Source organism: Parasteatoda tepidariorum, chromosome 2 (genome assembly GCF_043381705.1).
Source record: "Parasteatoda tepidariorum isolate YZ-2023 chromosome 2, CAS_Ptep_4.0, whole genome shotgun sequence".
In the NCBI taxonomy this organism is placed as follows: domain Eukaryota; kingdom Metazoa; phylum Arthropoda; class Arachnida; order Araneae; family Theridiidae; genus Parasteatoda; species Parasteatoda tepidariorum.
In genome coordinates, this window is record NC_092205.1 from 82,936,174 (window position 1) to 82,953,974 (window position 17,801).

At 30.1% G+C, this 17,801-nt stretch overlaps 2 protein-coding genes across 3 annotated transcripts in view; one reads left to right on the forward strand and one right to left on the reverse strand.

The window, feature by feature from the left end:
- The first annotated feature begins 6 nt into the window (after positions 1 to 6).
- On the forward strand, positions 7 to 3,127 carry LOC139425024 (zinc finger protein 271-like). The gene has a single exon (XM_071177826.1). The coding sequence runs from the start codon at positions 1,195 to 1,197 to the stop codon at positions 2,233 to 2,235; it is 1,041 nt and encodes a 346-aa protein (XP_071033927.1). The 5' UTR covers positions 7 to 1,194; the 3' UTR covers positions 2,236 to 3,127.
- Positions 3,128 to 9,011: 5,884 nt separating this feature from the next.
- LOC107438763 (sodium leak channel non-selective protein na) overlaps positions 9,012 to 17,801 on the reverse strand; it is a 55,288-nt gene continuing 46,498 nt past the window's right edge. For both annotated transcript variants that reach the window (XM_043044762.2, XM_043044761.2), the window contains exons 37-41: positions 17,650 to 17,759; positions 14,043 to 14,193; positions 12,166 to 12,360; positions 10,304 to 10,400; positions 9,012 to 9,257 (exon numbers count right to left, since the gene is read on the reverse strand). In XM_043044762.2, the coding sequence (XP_042900696.1) occupies positions 9,082 to 9,257; positions 10,304 to 10,400; positions 12,166 to 12,360; positions 14,043 to 14,193; positions 17,650 to 17,759 (729 nt within the window). In that variant the 3' untranslated portion in view covers positions 9,012 to 9,081. The remainder of the gene's footprint in view (positions 9,258 to 10,303; positions 10,401 to 12,165; positions 12,361 to 14,042; positions 14,194 to 17,649; positions 17,760 to 17,801) is intronic.

The window sequence follows — 17,801 nt, forward strand, 5'->3', positions numbered from 1 at the left end:
TTAAAATATTCTATATTATATATGAATATGTTCTAATTTAAGGAGTGTTGACACAGAATGTGAATAACGCACTTTCAATCATCGTCGAGGGAAAAGGATTATCAATTTAGGCTCTCATTCGATTAGAGTTGTGTTAAATGTAAACTGTAAGAATGGACCCTTTCATAATACACATGATTTGATATTTATACGCAAGAAATTTAAATTGTGGTTTTCTTGTTCATACGGAGAAAATATTTTCTGTATTCTGTTATAGCAATTTAAGACTCGAAAATAGAATTAAACTTTTTGACGTTCTCATATTTATGTTAAAGAATAAGAGCTTGCTTTTCTTGTGCCTGACGGAACATGGATATAAAAGTTGGCAATTAAATTTTTTTTAAACATTTTAATAGATAATGTTAATCTTTTTAAGTTTGTGAAAGTGAAAAAAAAAATTGTTTTTTTTTTGCTTAATTTATAATGAATTATAATTCTGCAGTGTCTGTGTGAATAAATTACTAATGAAATTAAATTTGATAATTTCATGTTCAAAACAGTTAATATCATTAATGTTTGTTCATGTTAATTTTGTTGTATGTCTTCCTATGTCTAAAACTGGATTCATTGAATTTGATTGAGTATTGAATATAATTCAGTATTGAATTTAATTGAATCTAATACATAAAGTTGTACATTATTCTGCAGTTTTTTTTATGATAAAAAAACATAAAGAGAAATAATTTAGCTATTTAGTTGGTATGTTCAGCAAACGAAAAATATTAAAGTAGTTTGTGAAAAATAGAAAATATTTACATGTCAATATAATTTAAATTAATATTTTCACAGATGCATCTATTAATAAATCATATTCCTGCTGTAAGGTGATCACATTCCTACAGTATAATATTTTACTTTATTAAAAATTTAGTCAAAGTAAGTGAATTGATAGAAAATGCTCTTTTTAGTATCATAAGTTATTAAAGGCCTAATTTAATTCAAAAGAAGTAAACCTTATTCTTGTTATTCTAACAAGAGTTTTTCAGGAAAAAGTATGTAAACAGTGTAAAATTCATACTGGTGAAAAATCTTATTCTTGTAGTATATGTAATAAGTTTTTCAGAAAAAGGTCATCTCACTACACACAGGCGTGTTCAAACTGGGGAGAAACCCTCTTGTAGTATCTGTAAAAAAAGTTTTTCAGAAAAAAGTAATATGACTAAACACAGTGGTGTTCATACTGGTGAGAAACCTACTTCTTATAGTTTATGTAATAAAAATTTTTCAGGAATAAGTCATCTCGCTGCACACAGTCGTGTTCATAGTGGTGAGAAGCCTTATTCTTGTAGTATATGTAATAAAAGTTTTTCACAAAAAACTCATCTCACTACACACAGTCGTATTCATACTGGTGAGAAGCCTTATTCTTGTAGTATATGTAATAAAAGTTTTTCACAAGAAACTCATCTCACTACACACAGTCGTATTCATACTGGTGAGAAACCTTATTCTTGTCTTATATGTAATAAAAAATTTTCTGTAAAAAGTCATCTCACTACACACAATCGTGTTCATACTGGTGAAAAGCCTTATTCTTGTAATATATGTAATAAAAGTTTTTCATGTAAAAGACATCTCACTACACATGATCATGCTCATACTGGTGAGAAGCCTTATTCTTGTAGTATATGTTATAAACTTTTTTCACTAAAAAGTTATCTGACAAAACACAGTCGTGTTCATACTGGTGAGAAGCCTTATTCTTGTAGTATATGTAATAAGAGTTTTTCAGAAAAAGGTCATCTCACTACACACAGACGTGTTCATACTGGTGAGAAGCCTTATTCTTGTAGTATATGTAATAAGAGTTTTTCAAAAAAAAGTAATCTCATTACACACTGTCTTGTTCATACTAGTGAGAAGCCTTATTCTTGTAGTATATGTAATCAAATATTTTCACGGAAAAGTGATCTCACTACACACGGTCGTGTGCATACTGGTGAGAAGCCTTATTCTTGTAGTATATGTAATAAAAATTTTTCACGTAAAAGACATCTCACTACTCACGGTCGTGTTCATACTGGTGAGAAGCCTTATTCTTGTAGTATATGTAATAAAAATTTTTCACTAAAAAGTAATTTCATTACACACAGTCGTGTTCATACTGGTGAGAAGCCTTATTCTTGTAATATATGTAATAATAGTTTTTCACAAAAAAGTCATCTCACTACACACAGTCGTTCGTGTTCATACTGATGAGAAACATTATTCTTGTAATATATGTAATAAAAAAATTTCATGTAAAAGACATCTCACTACACACGGTCGTGTTCATACTGGTGAGAAGCCTTATTCTTGTAATATATGCAATAAGAGTTTTTCAGAAAAAAGTAATCTCACCAAACATAGTCGTGTTCATACTGGTGAGATGCCTTATTTTTGTAGTATATGTAATAAACGTTTTTCAGATAAAAGTCATCTCACCAGGCACGGTCGTGTTCATACTGGTGAGATGCCTTATTCTTGTAGTATATGTAATAAGAGTTTTTCAGAAAAAGGTAATCTAACTACACACGATCGTGTTCATACTGGTGAGAAGGCTTATTGTAGTACGTGTAATAAGAGTTTTTCAGAAAAATGTCATCTTATTTGACACGATCATATTCATACTGGTGAGAAGCCTTAATCTTGTGTATGTAATAAAAAATTTTCACGAGAAAGTCATCTCACTTCACACAGTCTTGTTCATACTAATGTTGCCTTATTCTTGTAATATATGTAATAAAAAAATTTCACGAAAAAGTCATCTCACTACACACAGTTCATACTGGTGAGAAACCTTGCTCATGTAGTGTATGCAATCGAGCTTTATCAAGAAAGAATTATCTAACTAGTCAGTCATGTTCACGATATTTAAAAGCCATATTCTTGTTTATGTTAAAAGTTGTTTTTTTGTTCACTTAAGGTCCATGTAATTTATTGTAGTTTTATTCATACTGGTGAAAACCCTCATTTTTTTAATATTATTTTTGAAAAAAAGAGTTTTTAATTTTTCAAAAGCTGCCTGTACTGTTTGTTTTCACTGGTGAGAAACCTTTCTGTTGTAGTATAATGGATTGCATTAAAAATCTACTTTAATTTTGGATCACTTTTTTGGCAGTTATTGCAGTTACTTTCTGCTTTTCCAGAATTTCAACATCTTTTCTAAAATCCCGATTTTTTAATACATCATTATTACGACACATAAGATTTTAAAATTCGAGAATTAAGCTCATTTTAAAAAACCGATTCATTGAATGTGCAAGTTTATCAGACGAATTTTAGTTAATGATAAAATTAAAAACTTAGTAGATTTTTGGTGTTTTAAGAGCTAGGTAAAAATGTATGAAAAACTATGCTCCCTTTTTGGTAATGGGTATCTATTTTTAGGAGAAAGTCCTTTTAGTTTCTAGCACCCTGCCCTTCTGTAGTTCTGAGTTTTTTTTTGTTGAAGCAGTTTAAACGAATTTCCTACAAAGAGGGGAAAAAATATCTATTTAGACTAGAAAATTGAAAACTTTTGTATGGCATTCATTCTGAAGAATTCTTTCTTAATCCTTCACTGGAGCACTCTAGAGGTCAATAAAAAGAGGTGAAATTCTCAACATTTTATAGTTTTTTCCAGAACATTTCGTGTGTGCTACACAGGATTGGCAAGGTTTCGGACAGAATGGATTAATCCATGGTTTAAACCGTCCTGTCCAAAACCCTTTTACTCAAATTATGTCACAATTTTATCTGAGCAATATTTAAGAGGTAAAATAAACATAGAATTAATAACATATTGATAATTAAATATACTAGAGAATATTTGTTTTTAAAAGTATAATGTTTTATTAATATTGTTTGACTCTTCAATTTAAACAAAGGANTTATTTCATTCATGTTCATTTCTTTTAGCTTAGTGGTGATGTGTCAGTAATTGAAACTGGTGTTATGCCCTTCAAAACTGTTAATACATTTTTCAGTTATTTTGTATTTTCAATTTAAACTAATATATTTATATTTAAAAATAATTTTTTTTAAATAGATGTCTTTTTTATCATCCTGTGATGCAGAAATTATAAAAAAATTTTCAAAAAATATTGTGAAAAATAAAAGGTTAATTTTTGAACAAATTTAGTATTTTTTTTTTAGAAAAATTATTATTTTTTAACATTGCCATATTTATACTTATGCGAAAATATTATTTATCAGTATTAAAGGCATATTTATATTTAAAGGATTAGGTATTCACTTTTGTTGTTCAATGAATTGTGGAGCTTCAAAAATTATAAGCCTTTTCCTATTATATTATATTATTTTCTTTTAATAAGTTATAGTAAATTGTATAAAAAATATCAAATATTTATTGATACATGTAATTATTATGTGTACAATGGTTACACTTATAGAATTTTTACCTTTAACCAAAGTTCAAGGTTTTGGACACTTTTGGACAGTTTTACCCAGTTTAAGACAGTAAAACCCGCGTGTCCTGTCCAAAACCAGTTTAGGACGCCCAAAAGCCCAACCCTGGTGCTACATAATACTTATTCTATAATAACACATTTCGGTAAGCAACCTCTTTCTCTAGGTAATTACAGAATCGTAGTCTGTCATAATAATGCGCAAAACGAAAAACGTATTGAACACCTTTGATTTGAAGTGCTTGAGAAATCTAAACGCAAAGTTTGAAGTATTTATTTGCTTAACCACATTGTGCTTCTGCAATCCTGAGATTCATCCATTGAAAGCCTAATTCCAAGAATTTTTCACGACTTAACAAAGTTACTATTTTCTCCGACAAAAACACAACAATCAATTTAAAAAAGCATTATAATAACATTAATTGAAATTATAGGTATAACCATAACTGTTATACTCTGAATCTTCATATTTAAAGATTTTAAATTTAAAAAACAGTAAAGAAGGAGTTGAAGCCATAAAATAGCTGAAAAAAATACAAAAGCAAATAGTTTTTTTTCTGCAAAATTATATTCTAAAGATACTTTACTTGTTCACTGGAAAGGAAAGAAATACTCCTGATTTTTCTGTTCTTGTTTCGGAATTAAAAAAATTCGCCAATGACTGGCTTGCTTCAGCTGAAACTTTAAATTGATAAAATAAAAAATAATAAAAATTTTGAAATCAAGAAATTTAAAAGATAATTCATTCGAGAAATAATGTTTTTTCTTTCATTTTTTGAAGGAACATAATTTTTAAAGAACACGATAAAAACATTTTATATTTTAACAAAATATGACTGTGAGAGGGGATTTTATTACAAATTCAGATATTCGGAAGACCGTGAGATGGGGGGGATTCCATTTTAAAATTTAGATTTTTCATCAACCTAAATCCATGACTTTCCATGATTTTTTTAAAAAAATAGTTAAAATCATGACATTTCATGACGAATTATGTTCAATACCGAAATTCATGACTTTCCTGGTGCGCGGATACCCTGGACATATGAAGAATGACTCACATTTTTTTTTATTGTTTTGTATACAAAAACACACATAATGGCAAAAATTATTTGTATGGAGAATGGCAGTGATAGCAACTTTGAATCCTTATGTAACATTTTTGTGGGAGGACATGTTAAGAACCACTCAAATGAGCTATTGAAGACAATCTACACTGACAGTTATCCTTCGTTCTCTACATCAAATTATATATACAATTTGACGATCAGAGAATACTTAAGGCTTATAGATTTCTCACAATTTGACCTCTTAATTTTCTTAGAATACATCAGATGAATACCTAATCTTTCTTAAAGCATGATATTACCTGAGCGTGAGCTGCTCTTGACCCTACATTACTTATAGATTGAAGAAGAACGATTGCACCTTGAGTCCTATATGCCTTAAACATTTGTAGCAATAAAGGAAACGAAGGAAATAAAAATATGACCACAGAAGACGACGTCTTCAAGGGATACTGGCCCCGGTAGCCATAAAACAAAACCTTTTCTATTGAGGGGAAGGCAATTGCCTAAAGTAACACCCTCAGTACCCCGAAGGTTTTGTATAGAAGTCCAGGAAAAAACATTTTCTAAATTAGTTCTTTGTATTTCATGTTTTTTCTTGGACTTCTATACAAAACCTTCATGGTACTGAGGGTGTTACTTTAGGCAATCGCCTTCCCCTCAATAGAAAAGGTTTTGTTTTATGGCTACCAGGGCTGGTACCCCCTGAAGATGTCTGCTTCCGTGGTCATATTTTTATTTCCTTCGTTTCCTTTATTGCTACATTTATCCTTTTTGTGAAATTTCTGCTGCTTTTAAGTGCGTTTTTTTACATAGAAGAATTAATAATTTAGATTTAAAAATTTTTTGTTTTCTTTTAGTAATTCCTTTAACATTTTCGTTTTTTGTGTCCTTTTGTTTCATAATGCCATGCTTGATGTTTGCATATTTATCATTGCTTGTGTGAGGTATAAAATACACAAAATTTCCTTGCGAAATCCAAATTTACAGAAAATTTTTTTCTTTGTACGGATACTGAGTAGAAAATAATTTTTTTACGGATGCTTATAAACTATGAGGGTCTAGCTATAGAATCAATATAGTTCTAAGTTTAATTACAAAGACACGCTATTATAATCTGCCCATCTAAAGAACTCCTCTTGCCGTAGAGTCTGAGGTTGTTAGCAACTATACAAACAAGCATGTTATACAGATGGGAGGTTTTCATACTTCTTTCACTGACCCATGTTAAAACTTGCCCTGAAATTTTACCCCATACCTCTACTTGATAATTGAACCTCGTAACCATGTTCACCAACAATGGTGTAAATGACTAGTGAAGGGAGTTCCTTAAACAAACTATATTTTACCACGTTCATATAAACTTGCCTTCGTGTATGTCTGTCCGGGTGGAAGTTTGTAATCGATTTTAAACTAACTTCCCGACTAGCTACAAACTTCAAATTTGGCACATAGTTCAGAATTGGATGACAACGCATGAAAATGAAGAGAAAAAAGACATACAAAGTAAAAAAAAATTAAAATTTAAAAAAAAAAATTATTTTCGAGACTGTCTTTTGTTGTTGATTCCATTATTTCAAATTAGTATTACATGTCAGGTGAAAAGATTTTTATTGTCGGAGTATTTTTATTGGCTGAAAAATCACGTGGTAGGATCCAGTTTTTCCTCATTCATTTCCAGATTGTTTTGGTTGTCATCAGCATAAAACTAATGAAAGTTGTAAAGGTACTGTTTTTCTATAAAGATTTTGGTATCCCTAATTTAAAATGAAAGTTCTATTATTTTAGTAGTGGTCTTGTAGTAGTCTTGACTAAGAAAAATAATCTAAATAAAAAAATTTATTTTTAAAAACCACGTTTTTTGTAGTGAAGAATAATAACTAAAAATTAATAATTTTTAAAAAATATAAAATAAAAATTAAAGAAATTATGATTTAAAATAAAAAATAATATTTTTAAAAACCACGTTTTTGTAGTGGAGAATAATAATTAAAAAAAATTGAAAAACGTGGGGTGCATGAAATACATAACAGTGCATATACACAATTTCTTACTCATAGACATGCACAGCCACATATACATCCACATACATATGCATATACACAAACATATTCCGCATTCAGATACAATTACAATTATAGATATAAATATACATATTCTCAAGAGCACACATACACACACTAATATAACATTACTGTTATATTACTGTATGTATTTCATGCGCCCCACGTTTTTCGCTTTTCAATTTTTTTTTAATTGTTATTCTCCACTACAAAAACGTGGTTTTTAAAAATATTATTTTTTATTTTGAATTTTTTTTATTTCTTTTCATTCTTTATCCCAGCATATACAGATACTACAACTCATTTACAGTAGCAAAATAAATGTTTTTTATATTCAGTGTTTTCATTACAGAAAAAAACTGAGAGAGAATTTCTCACTCTTTCTCAAAAACAGGGTAAGATCCCAAAAAGTCAAGTGAGATTTCTAAAAATTAAAATAACGCGAATAGACTTGGAAAAAAATATTTCTTTAATTACATTTTTAACATCTAATTTTTAAAGCATTGAATATTTTTGCTGCATCATCACATGGAAAATGTTCTATATCTACTTTTTCATCAGCTATTCTCATTAGGTTGCTCAAATATTTATCAGTCATTTGTATAAGATATTTTGTCCTAACTCGGTTTTGAGTGCTAAATAACCTTGCAACAGATGCTGAACAATTCGGAATCTCTAAGTAAATTGTAAATTTGTAGCATTGAAAAAAATGTAAACGTCTTACATGAAGAAATCTTACCTTCCGTGAACATGTGGTTGCAGAAAAATGTGTTCTGTCATTTGGGGGGCATTGTGTTCTGCTGTTGGCACCGGTTCTGAACAATACTGGTAAATAGGGAAGCTAGATAACAGGGATCCATGTTGAAAATAATGAAAGATCAAGGAAGAAAAGTGAAACGGATTTTATTCAAAATGGCAGAAGACGAATTTTTTTCCAAAATTCACTCATTTTGAATAATAGAGTGCGCGATCTTCTCGCATTAATAACTTTTTAATGCGAGAAAAGAAAAAAATAAGCGAGATTCTCGCGCTGTAGTGAAAACACTGATATTGCTTTTCACATTTTTTGCACACATTAATTACAAAATTTTAAGGAAATGTGTGTTAATAGCTCTAAAAAGTAAAACGAGACATTTTTGTTTAAATTTTTTTCCCTCTGAAACTAATAATAACTGTCATTGAATATTTTGAATTTCAGCAATAATGCAAATTCGCTAAACAGCATAGCAAGGGTAGGGTATTCCACCCAGGTGGCACATTTATAATACTACAAGATTTTAGGCTTAAATGTACAACTTTGAGTTGAGAACCCCAATTTAAACTTAGATTATAATTAGAAAATTTATTATAAGCATATTTGCAGGGATAGTTTTTCAAGTACCATTATGAAATCAAATTATTTTAGAATGTTATGAAGACAAACAAATCAGTGTATCTCAAAAAAACATTCAATATACACAACATACAATTTTTATTACACCCAAAATTTCACATATTATGGGAGAACACCAAAATTCATAACACTTAGTCTTCAGAATCGGAACCACTATTGTAGCCGAGCTGTGAAGTCCACCATGACTGGACATCTACGACTACAGTGATCATTTTTTGAGTTATGGGTTGGGCACCCCCTTCATCTTCTTCGGGAGTAGGGGAAGACAGTTCACTGCTTTCACTCAAGTCTGGAAGATTTTTGGATCCTGCAGTATAAAATGTAGTCTTGTAAACATTATTTTTAAACAGAAATTAAATTTTGTGCAATTTTCATAGAAAGCAGAAAACAATAAGCATATAATTTTTTTTAAAAAGAAACTACAGCTTTTTAATATTTCATATTCTGTAACCATTTCTCCATGTGGGCAGTCTTAAGTTGAATAATTAATAGCCATTCTAAAAGCAATCTGTAAACTAAAAGCTTAAATTCACTAAACACAAAGAAGAATAAAATCAACACAAAGATACAATGAATGAGGATATTTCTGTATTAGTATCTGTTCGCATCAAGTACACTCGCAAAAGTGCCAAAGGGGTTTGTGTACACGCAAATATTTTTGAAAAAAAAAAAAAAAAAATATGTAGTGGCCATGATTTTTATGATGATTTTTTTTTTAGTTTTTCAGGTGGTGATGCCCAGTTGAATTTGGCAACTTTTTTTTTGCGCTGATAATGAAAGGGAAATTTTCCCTTTAGAATAATTAAATCATCTCATCTGATAAATTCAAGGCCAGCTTATCCATTAGGCCAGACTGGGACATGGCCTGGGGCCCCCTTATAAAATCTTTTTTGAAAATAAATTTTAAAAAATTAAGAAAAACAATGATTTTTTAAAAAAAAAATCGATTTCAAATATATATTAATAAAATAAAATAATTTTTTTAGTTCTAATTTAACAAAATGAAGTAAAATTTAATTTATTATTTACTTTTATTTCAAATATGCTGTCCTGAATGAAAAGATGTATAAATACTTTTATATTTGAATAAATAAAAAACATACGAGATAAAAATGTAATCTAAGGGCCCCCAAAATTTGAATGGCCTAGGGCCCCGCGTACGCTCAATCCACCCCTAGATAAATTATTTAAATACATAATCACAAATTTTAGGTTTCAAAAATTAACAATTTCTCGTATTAAAATTTTAAAAAATGTAAATCTTTTGACTTATTTTTGTTTCAAACATGATAAAATTGTAATTATAACAAACTTCTTTAAAACAAAATAATATTGCGATTGTTTGATCATTACCTGGTTGCCTTGCATTCCATTTTTTTGTTGGAAACCTATCCTTTTCAGCCCGTGCAGCTCCATCAGAAAGGGAAGGGGCCAAAAATTTTCTCCCACTCTGAAATTAAAAGTACCAGTAACTTTATTTTTACATTTTAGTTTAAAACTACTTGTAAATCCAAAAAAATGACAGAAACAATAGTCAATAATGTTCATAAGCTATATGAAGAAATGTCCCTTGATCTGCTAGTCATTCAAAACTTTTAAGTTCCTGTAAAATAACTTTATTTTTGATAATTTAACAAATCATGAAATAATCCTTCAAAATATATTAAACTTATAATACAAATTCTATTTCTACCATAATTTTATTTATAATAGTATGGACTGACTTGAAGATGATTTAAGAACATTGAAAATCAGTAGCTGGAAAACCAAAAATAGGGTTACTTAAAACTTTGAATTCAGGAGAAAGGTCATTCTGAGCTATTGTGCCACCAAGGTAAGAAGCTTTAAAAACTGAAGTATGTAAGGCCAACATTAAAACAGATTTGCAGAGAAAAATATGACTTTTTTTTAAAATATTTTTTTACAGATATTATCATGCCTTTAAAATATTTAATACCTTAATTTATTTAAAGCCTGAAAAAATTCATTCTAAACAATTTTCAATATGACAGTGTATCACATTTACTTATAATTTAGAAATAGGTAGAAAAATAGAACTTAACTACACAATTTCATTTACACATTTTAATACTTATTTACTTAAGTTATCTTAATTACAAAGTTGCAATGCAAGTTATTTTAATAAATAGCTTTTATTTCTTTTTAATAACGTAATTTGTGTGTGATCAGTAACTTGGATGTACAAGATTTGAGTTTCACAGAAATGCATTTTCACTTACGCAGGCACCTGCTATGGCAACATCATGTTTATCAATTTTTTTTACCTAACTTCTCACTAACATGCAGTAAATTTTTATTTTACTAAAATATTTGGAACATTCTCATCATGGAAAATTCTGTGTAATTGTACTATAATTCAATGAGGTAATTTGAGTTTCAAATGAAACACAGGAATCAAAATAATAGTCTGGAAAAGACATAACTAATATTACATTAAAAGAAAAGTAAATCCCAATTATAATATGAGTAAAAAAAGTAAGTAATAAGCTAAGTCACATGCAACACAAATCAACCATCTACTTATTATTTTTACTTATCAAATTAACATAATTCCAAAAGTCTCATGATTTTAAACTTTTAAGAAACAGAAAAAGTTTTTAAGTTAATGCATTTTAAATAAAAAGTTGAAAAGCAGTATTAAAAATAGACTTCATTTTGTGTTATATACGAATAAAGTAAAACAATATGAATAAAGCACAAATAAAGATACAGAGATAGACAGAATATCGTTTCGGTTCTATAAACAACCTTCTCTAATGTTTAAACACAAAATGACCACAGTGATTTTATTTTTAGATTCCTAGGAAGGTTCTTGTTTATATATCCAAAACTATAGTATGTCCCTTCCTGTACCTTTATTTGTGCTTTATTCACATTGTTATTTGTTTTGCTTTATCCACTAACTTCATGGTTTTCCACTGAAAATAAACAGATTGCACCAGTTTTAAAGAATTTACATCTCAGTAAGTGCCTAAATAACAATGGCAATCATGTAGAAGCTGTCTGTCAAAGCACAAAGAAAAAAAAAAGGCTAAATGTTGTGATGAAATTGATAAAAGCATTCTGATGTTTTCTGAGACTACATGGTTTAACTAATAAATTTTTTCTTTTCTTTGAAACACTCTTAAAACTTTTCCAAACAATTATTTGTTAAATTTTAAATGAATTGTTCAAAGTAAATATTCCTGTCTCACCTGGGAGGAAATGCTGTCCGATCTTCCGGGCAGCTGGCCCTTTTTACGATGCCTCGCAGAAGCAGCCGATGCTTCTTCTTTGCTTTCGTCTTTAGTTTCTGAGGCAACAGGCTTGTTAGGAAGAATTTCTGTGCCCGCAAGCAATGCTTCAGTTGTAGCCCTCAAACTATTGATTAAACTGTTTTGTTGCTTTTGCTATATTTAAAAGAAGTTGGAAATTGTTAATACCAGATAATATGTTGAAACTATTTTATTTCAAATCATAGATATATTGCATTGGCATTATTATACATAATTTCCTTCATGACTCTCATAGCAATAATGGTACTTAAATTGAAGAAATTTTTTTCTTCTTTCAATAAGTGATATTTCTAAATGTGTCAAAAATACAATAGCATAGCTTTATTAGCTTAGTATCATATTTTTCTGTCGAAAAATTAACTTTCATATACATATTAACTTAGTCTTCTCAGTGTTATTATTTTTCACCGTGTTTGTATTTTAAATCGCGATTGATTGATTCAGGGGTGATAGTGAGCCCAACTCAAAAATCCTGAAAATTTCTTGAGTAAAATCATTAATGACCCATTTCAAAAAATTAATGTCTTTATAAATTTAAATCACTGATATTTTGAAAACATGAAATTCTAAATAAATTATATGTAGCATAATTTAAATGAATAATTATGTATAAGTCTATTTTTACCTCTAATCACATTTATTATTCCACCAAAAAATATTTACAAATGAAAGAGATGCCATGTATAAATTCTAGTTCTAATATTTTTAAATAAAACATACAAGAATTTTTGTACCTAAATGTGATCGATGATATTTTGAAACTTCTGGACCTTGGATTTCCAGATCAAGGTTAGCGAAAATCCAGATTTTTTTCGGTGCACAATCTCTATTGATTTCGTTATATCGATTTTACTTTGCTAGATTACCACCAAGGCAGGCTTACCTCATTCTGGCATACCTTTTTAGTGCCACTTGATGAATGAATATGAGTTCTTTTCAGTTCTTCTAAATTTTTGGATATAGGCTTGTGCTATCACTGTGTGTTTAGAATTTATTATATTTTTGGGGATTTAATATTATTTACTATAATATAAAATCCTAATTTATGCTCTTTTATTTTTCAATGAGAAAAATTTTGAAATTATTTCATTCGCACAGTTTGGGGATAGCACATGGGCTCCCATCTCTTGGCAAGTTTTCACCACTGGAGCAGCATGTGCAATAATTTGTGACATCCCATCTTGGAAGAGAAGCTCTCCCTCCTTGGTGAACTGATGTGAGTGTAGGGAACCTGAAAAGGCCTGCAAAAATTGGCCTATTTGGAAATGACACAAAAGTCCATCCAATCCTCTTTTCTAAAATTTTGACAAACATGCTGCAACTTCCCAGCATCCTCCTTATTTCTTTGCCAGATTTTTAAGTGAAGAAACAAATAAAAAAATTATTTCAGAGCACCAAGATCAAGAATCTTTCAAGAACGAAGGATTGTGGTAAAATGTTTTTCTTGGTATCATCCCCCTTTTTTTTGTAAAAATTATGTCTATTAAATACTTAATTATATTTTTATTTCAATTAAAACCTCTAAAAGACAATAATTAAAGTGTATCCTTACTATGTTGTAATTAATTTTAAATTTCAAATTATTATTATTTTTAAATATATATATTGAATGTTAATTAAAATTTGGTAACAATACAAAGCAATGAAAACAATTGAAGATTATACCATCGATTTAAATAATAAATTAATGCCTTATTATAGAAAGCATTGATAAATTAATGTATTTTATATTCTTCCTAATCTAAAATGTATATACACAAAGTATAAAAACAAGAAAAAAATTGAAATAAGCTTACAGCCTTGATTCGACGGAGACACTTATCTAACCACTGGCGTATTGTTTGCTTGGCTACTTCTTCCTCAATAAGGTATTCAAGTTCTTCCCTTGCTAAAAGTTCTTCAAGCTGCAATGCTTTTCTGATATCTACTGATCGATAGGACAGCATGCTAAAAAGGCAATCGCAAACATTTATTGAATACACTCAACTAAAAATTAAACAAATCGAATCATTCAGCTCATTGTTTTGTGCTTGAAATAATTAAGGAATGCTAATTAGGATTAATTTAACACTTTCATGTAACTTGATTTAGAACATTTGAGTAACTACTTAAAAATTGAGTATTTATGTGATTTTACACATATTGGGTTGAGTAAAAAGTTTTCCGCCAAGGGGAGATACCTCCGTACCAGCAGCAGCCATTCCCGCGGTAGTTAACCTTTTCTGAAATGGGCTTTTGCATTTTAAAGTTGGAACTACACAACTGTGTAATTTGTTTGTCAAAACTTTATCATCTTGTGCTCCAGAAAAGTGTCTGAAATGGAGCTATCACGTAAGCAGATCAGAACGATTATGTACTATGAGTTCCGAAATAAACTCAGTGTAACTGAATGCCACAAGAAAATGTGTGAAAGTTTAGGTTTCAATACTGTTTCTCATGATACAGTAAAAGTTTGGTTTCAAAAGTTTAATAGTGGAAATTTCAGCATTGAAGATAAACCACGTTCTGGCCGCCCTATTGAGATTGATTGTGACCAATTAAAGCAAATTATTGATCAAGACAGAAATGTTTCAACACGAACCACTGCGTTTGAGCTTGACGTTTGCCAAAAAACAATAGTAAATGCCCTCAAACGCATAAATTTAACATTTAAGTTTAACCGCTGGGTGCCTCACGAATTGACTGCTGAAGACAAGAGCAAAAGAAAAGCGGCCTGCTTGGTTCTGCTCAGAGATCAAAGGAAAGAGAACATTCTGGGCAGAATTGTGACCTGTGATGAAAAATGGGTATACTACAACAATACTAGACGTAAAGGAGGGTGGTCAGCACCCGGGGAATCAGCAGGTTCGTTTGCAAGACGAACGCTAACTAACAAGAAGGTCCTTCGCTGTATCTGGTGGGATTGTCGTGGAATTATCTACAAGGAGAACCTGAAAAGCGGGAAGGCTATCAACAGTACAATATACAGCAATATGCTAATCAATGTTAGCGATGCCATTCGCGAAAAACGAAAAAACGAGTTCAGAAGGAAGGTGGTTCTCTTTCATCAAGATAACGCCCGGCCACATGTCAGTGCAATGACCGGCTGGACCCTCTACACACTGGAGTGGGATTTGATGCAACATCCACCATACAGTCCAGACATGGCACCTTCGGATTACTATCTGTTTTCACATCTGCAGCTGCATCTTGATGGCACAATCTTTCGTTCAAATGACGAGGTCATAAATGAGGTTGATCGCTTTCTGGACTCGCGCACCCCCCAGTTCTTCGCAGAAGGGATTGAAAAGTTGCCAAAATTTTGACAGACTATTGTTGATTTGAATGGAGATTACTATCCTCATTAACTTTGCTGATTTTCTATCTATTTATCATTTTACAGGATTGTTTTTTTTGGCGGAAAACTTTTTACTCAACCTGATATTATGAAAGGTTTTTATATCCAACTATATTAGAAAAAAAGCGTCGTCCAACAGAGGGATTGCAAGCATGAAGACTGTCTTATCCTATAAAATTAAAAACCTTTACTGTAGAAAAAAAAATTACAATTTATTTTTTGTTGTTGTTGAAAAAAGAGCAAAAAAGTTTGTCCTTCCTTTTTGTCACAGATTTTAACCTTCCAGTAAAGATAATCCTTGCACAACCTTTGTTATTACATTTATATTACTTTAAAGTGAAATAAGTCAACATTTACAAACAAATCAAAGAGAACTTAACATTCCATTGAAGTTTTAAAGGATCCAAACTAATCTGAAATTATGAAGTGCTAAGGGTTCCAATTGTGAAATCAATGCAGTTTTTATTCTCTTCTGTTTCTCAGTTACAAAAGCCAAATAAGAGACATGCTAACTTTCCAGCGCAAATAAAAATGGAAATCGAGTCATTTTATTAATTTAAAATACAGTCTACAAATAAATAAGAAAATTAATTTTTGGATATCATTGATTTAAAAGATAAATAAACATTAAAAACAAATTAATTTAATCATTAAGAATATAATCAATAAATAAATATACATAGAAAAATATCTCACATCATTAATATAACATATAAAGTACTTTTTCTCAGAATACAAAATTGTGTATTACTTAAGGACATTGAAAAACAATATGCATGTTACCAAAATCTGAAGAATGTCGACAATCACATAGTTGTTCAGGTGAATGATTGAAATATTTATTATGTCCAATTTGATATTTATTTATTTTATTCGATATTCAATTAAGGATAGATTAGGAAAAACATCAGTGTTGAGAAAACCAAGCTGTAGCTGATTTCTCAATCAACTTTGAAAACACATTAGTGAAAGGAATACTGGACCAATGACACTTGAAAAAACATCAATGTAGGGAATACCAAAAAAGATTTTTAATCTCAAAAAGCATGAGGATACTCTTACACCTGTAGAGCATTCCCAACACTGATGTGTTTCATAATCTGTCCTAATCAGACATTGAAATATCAAATAAATATTTAAATAAATTAATATCGAATCAGATATAACATGAACAATCACCAAAGTGACTACTTTTGCTGACATTTACAGGTGATTGTTGACAATTCTGAATTTGCTGACAATTATAGGTGGAAGTCGACAATCACCGATTTCGGTCTTTCACGGTAACACAAACATAGAAATCAGTGTTTTCATAACAGAAAAAAAAATGGGAGAGAATTTCTCACCTTTTCTCAGAAACAGGGTGAGATTTCAAAAAGTTAAGCGAGATTTCTAAAAATTAAAAACACAAATAGACTTGGAAAAAAATTATTTCTTTAATTATAATACATTTTTCACATCTTCTAATTGAATATTTTTGCTGCATCATCATATGGAAAATGTTCTATATCTACTTTTTTATCAGCTGTTATATTTATTTGGCTGAAAAATATCTGTATTTGTTTCGTTTTGACTGTTTCTACCGACATTTCTTTCATTTTAATTTGTCCGTTACGGAATAGAAGATGTCGCCTTAGCAAGGTATGTATTTGTCCATCTTACAATCATGCACGAAAAATGTAAACGTCTTACATGAAGAAACCTTACCTACGGTGAATGCACGGTTGCAGAGAAATGTGTTCTGAAAGGGGTTCGGGGGAGGGGGTGTTCTGCTGTTCGCACCGGTTCTGAACAATACTGGTAAATAGGGAAGCTAGATAACAAGGACCGATGTTCAAAATAATGAAAGATTAAGGAAGGAAGAAAAGTGAAACGGATTTTATTCAAAATGGCAAAAGACGAAATTTTTTCCAAAATTCGCGCATTTTGAAATTGATTAATAGAGTGCGCGAACTTCTCGGGTTAATAATTTTTTATTGCGAGAAAAGAAAAAAATATGTGAGATTCTCGCACAGTAGTGAAAACACTGGAAATAAACAATGTCTGGATAGCATAGGAGTTATTACTTTAAGACATCATGAAAAGTGACATCATCTCCATTATGAATTCTTTCCATTTCATAACACATGTGTTTGAAGAGAAGGCGATCTCTGTCAGGCTCAACTTCCAGTCTTCCCTACAAAGTTATAAATAATACATTTTAATCTTATAGTTCTAC

Coding starts and splice junctions, on each gene's coding strand:
- LOC139425024 (XM_071177826.1), top strand. CDS start 1,195: ATGACTAAACACAGTGGTGTTCATACTGGTGAGAAACCTACTTCTTAT.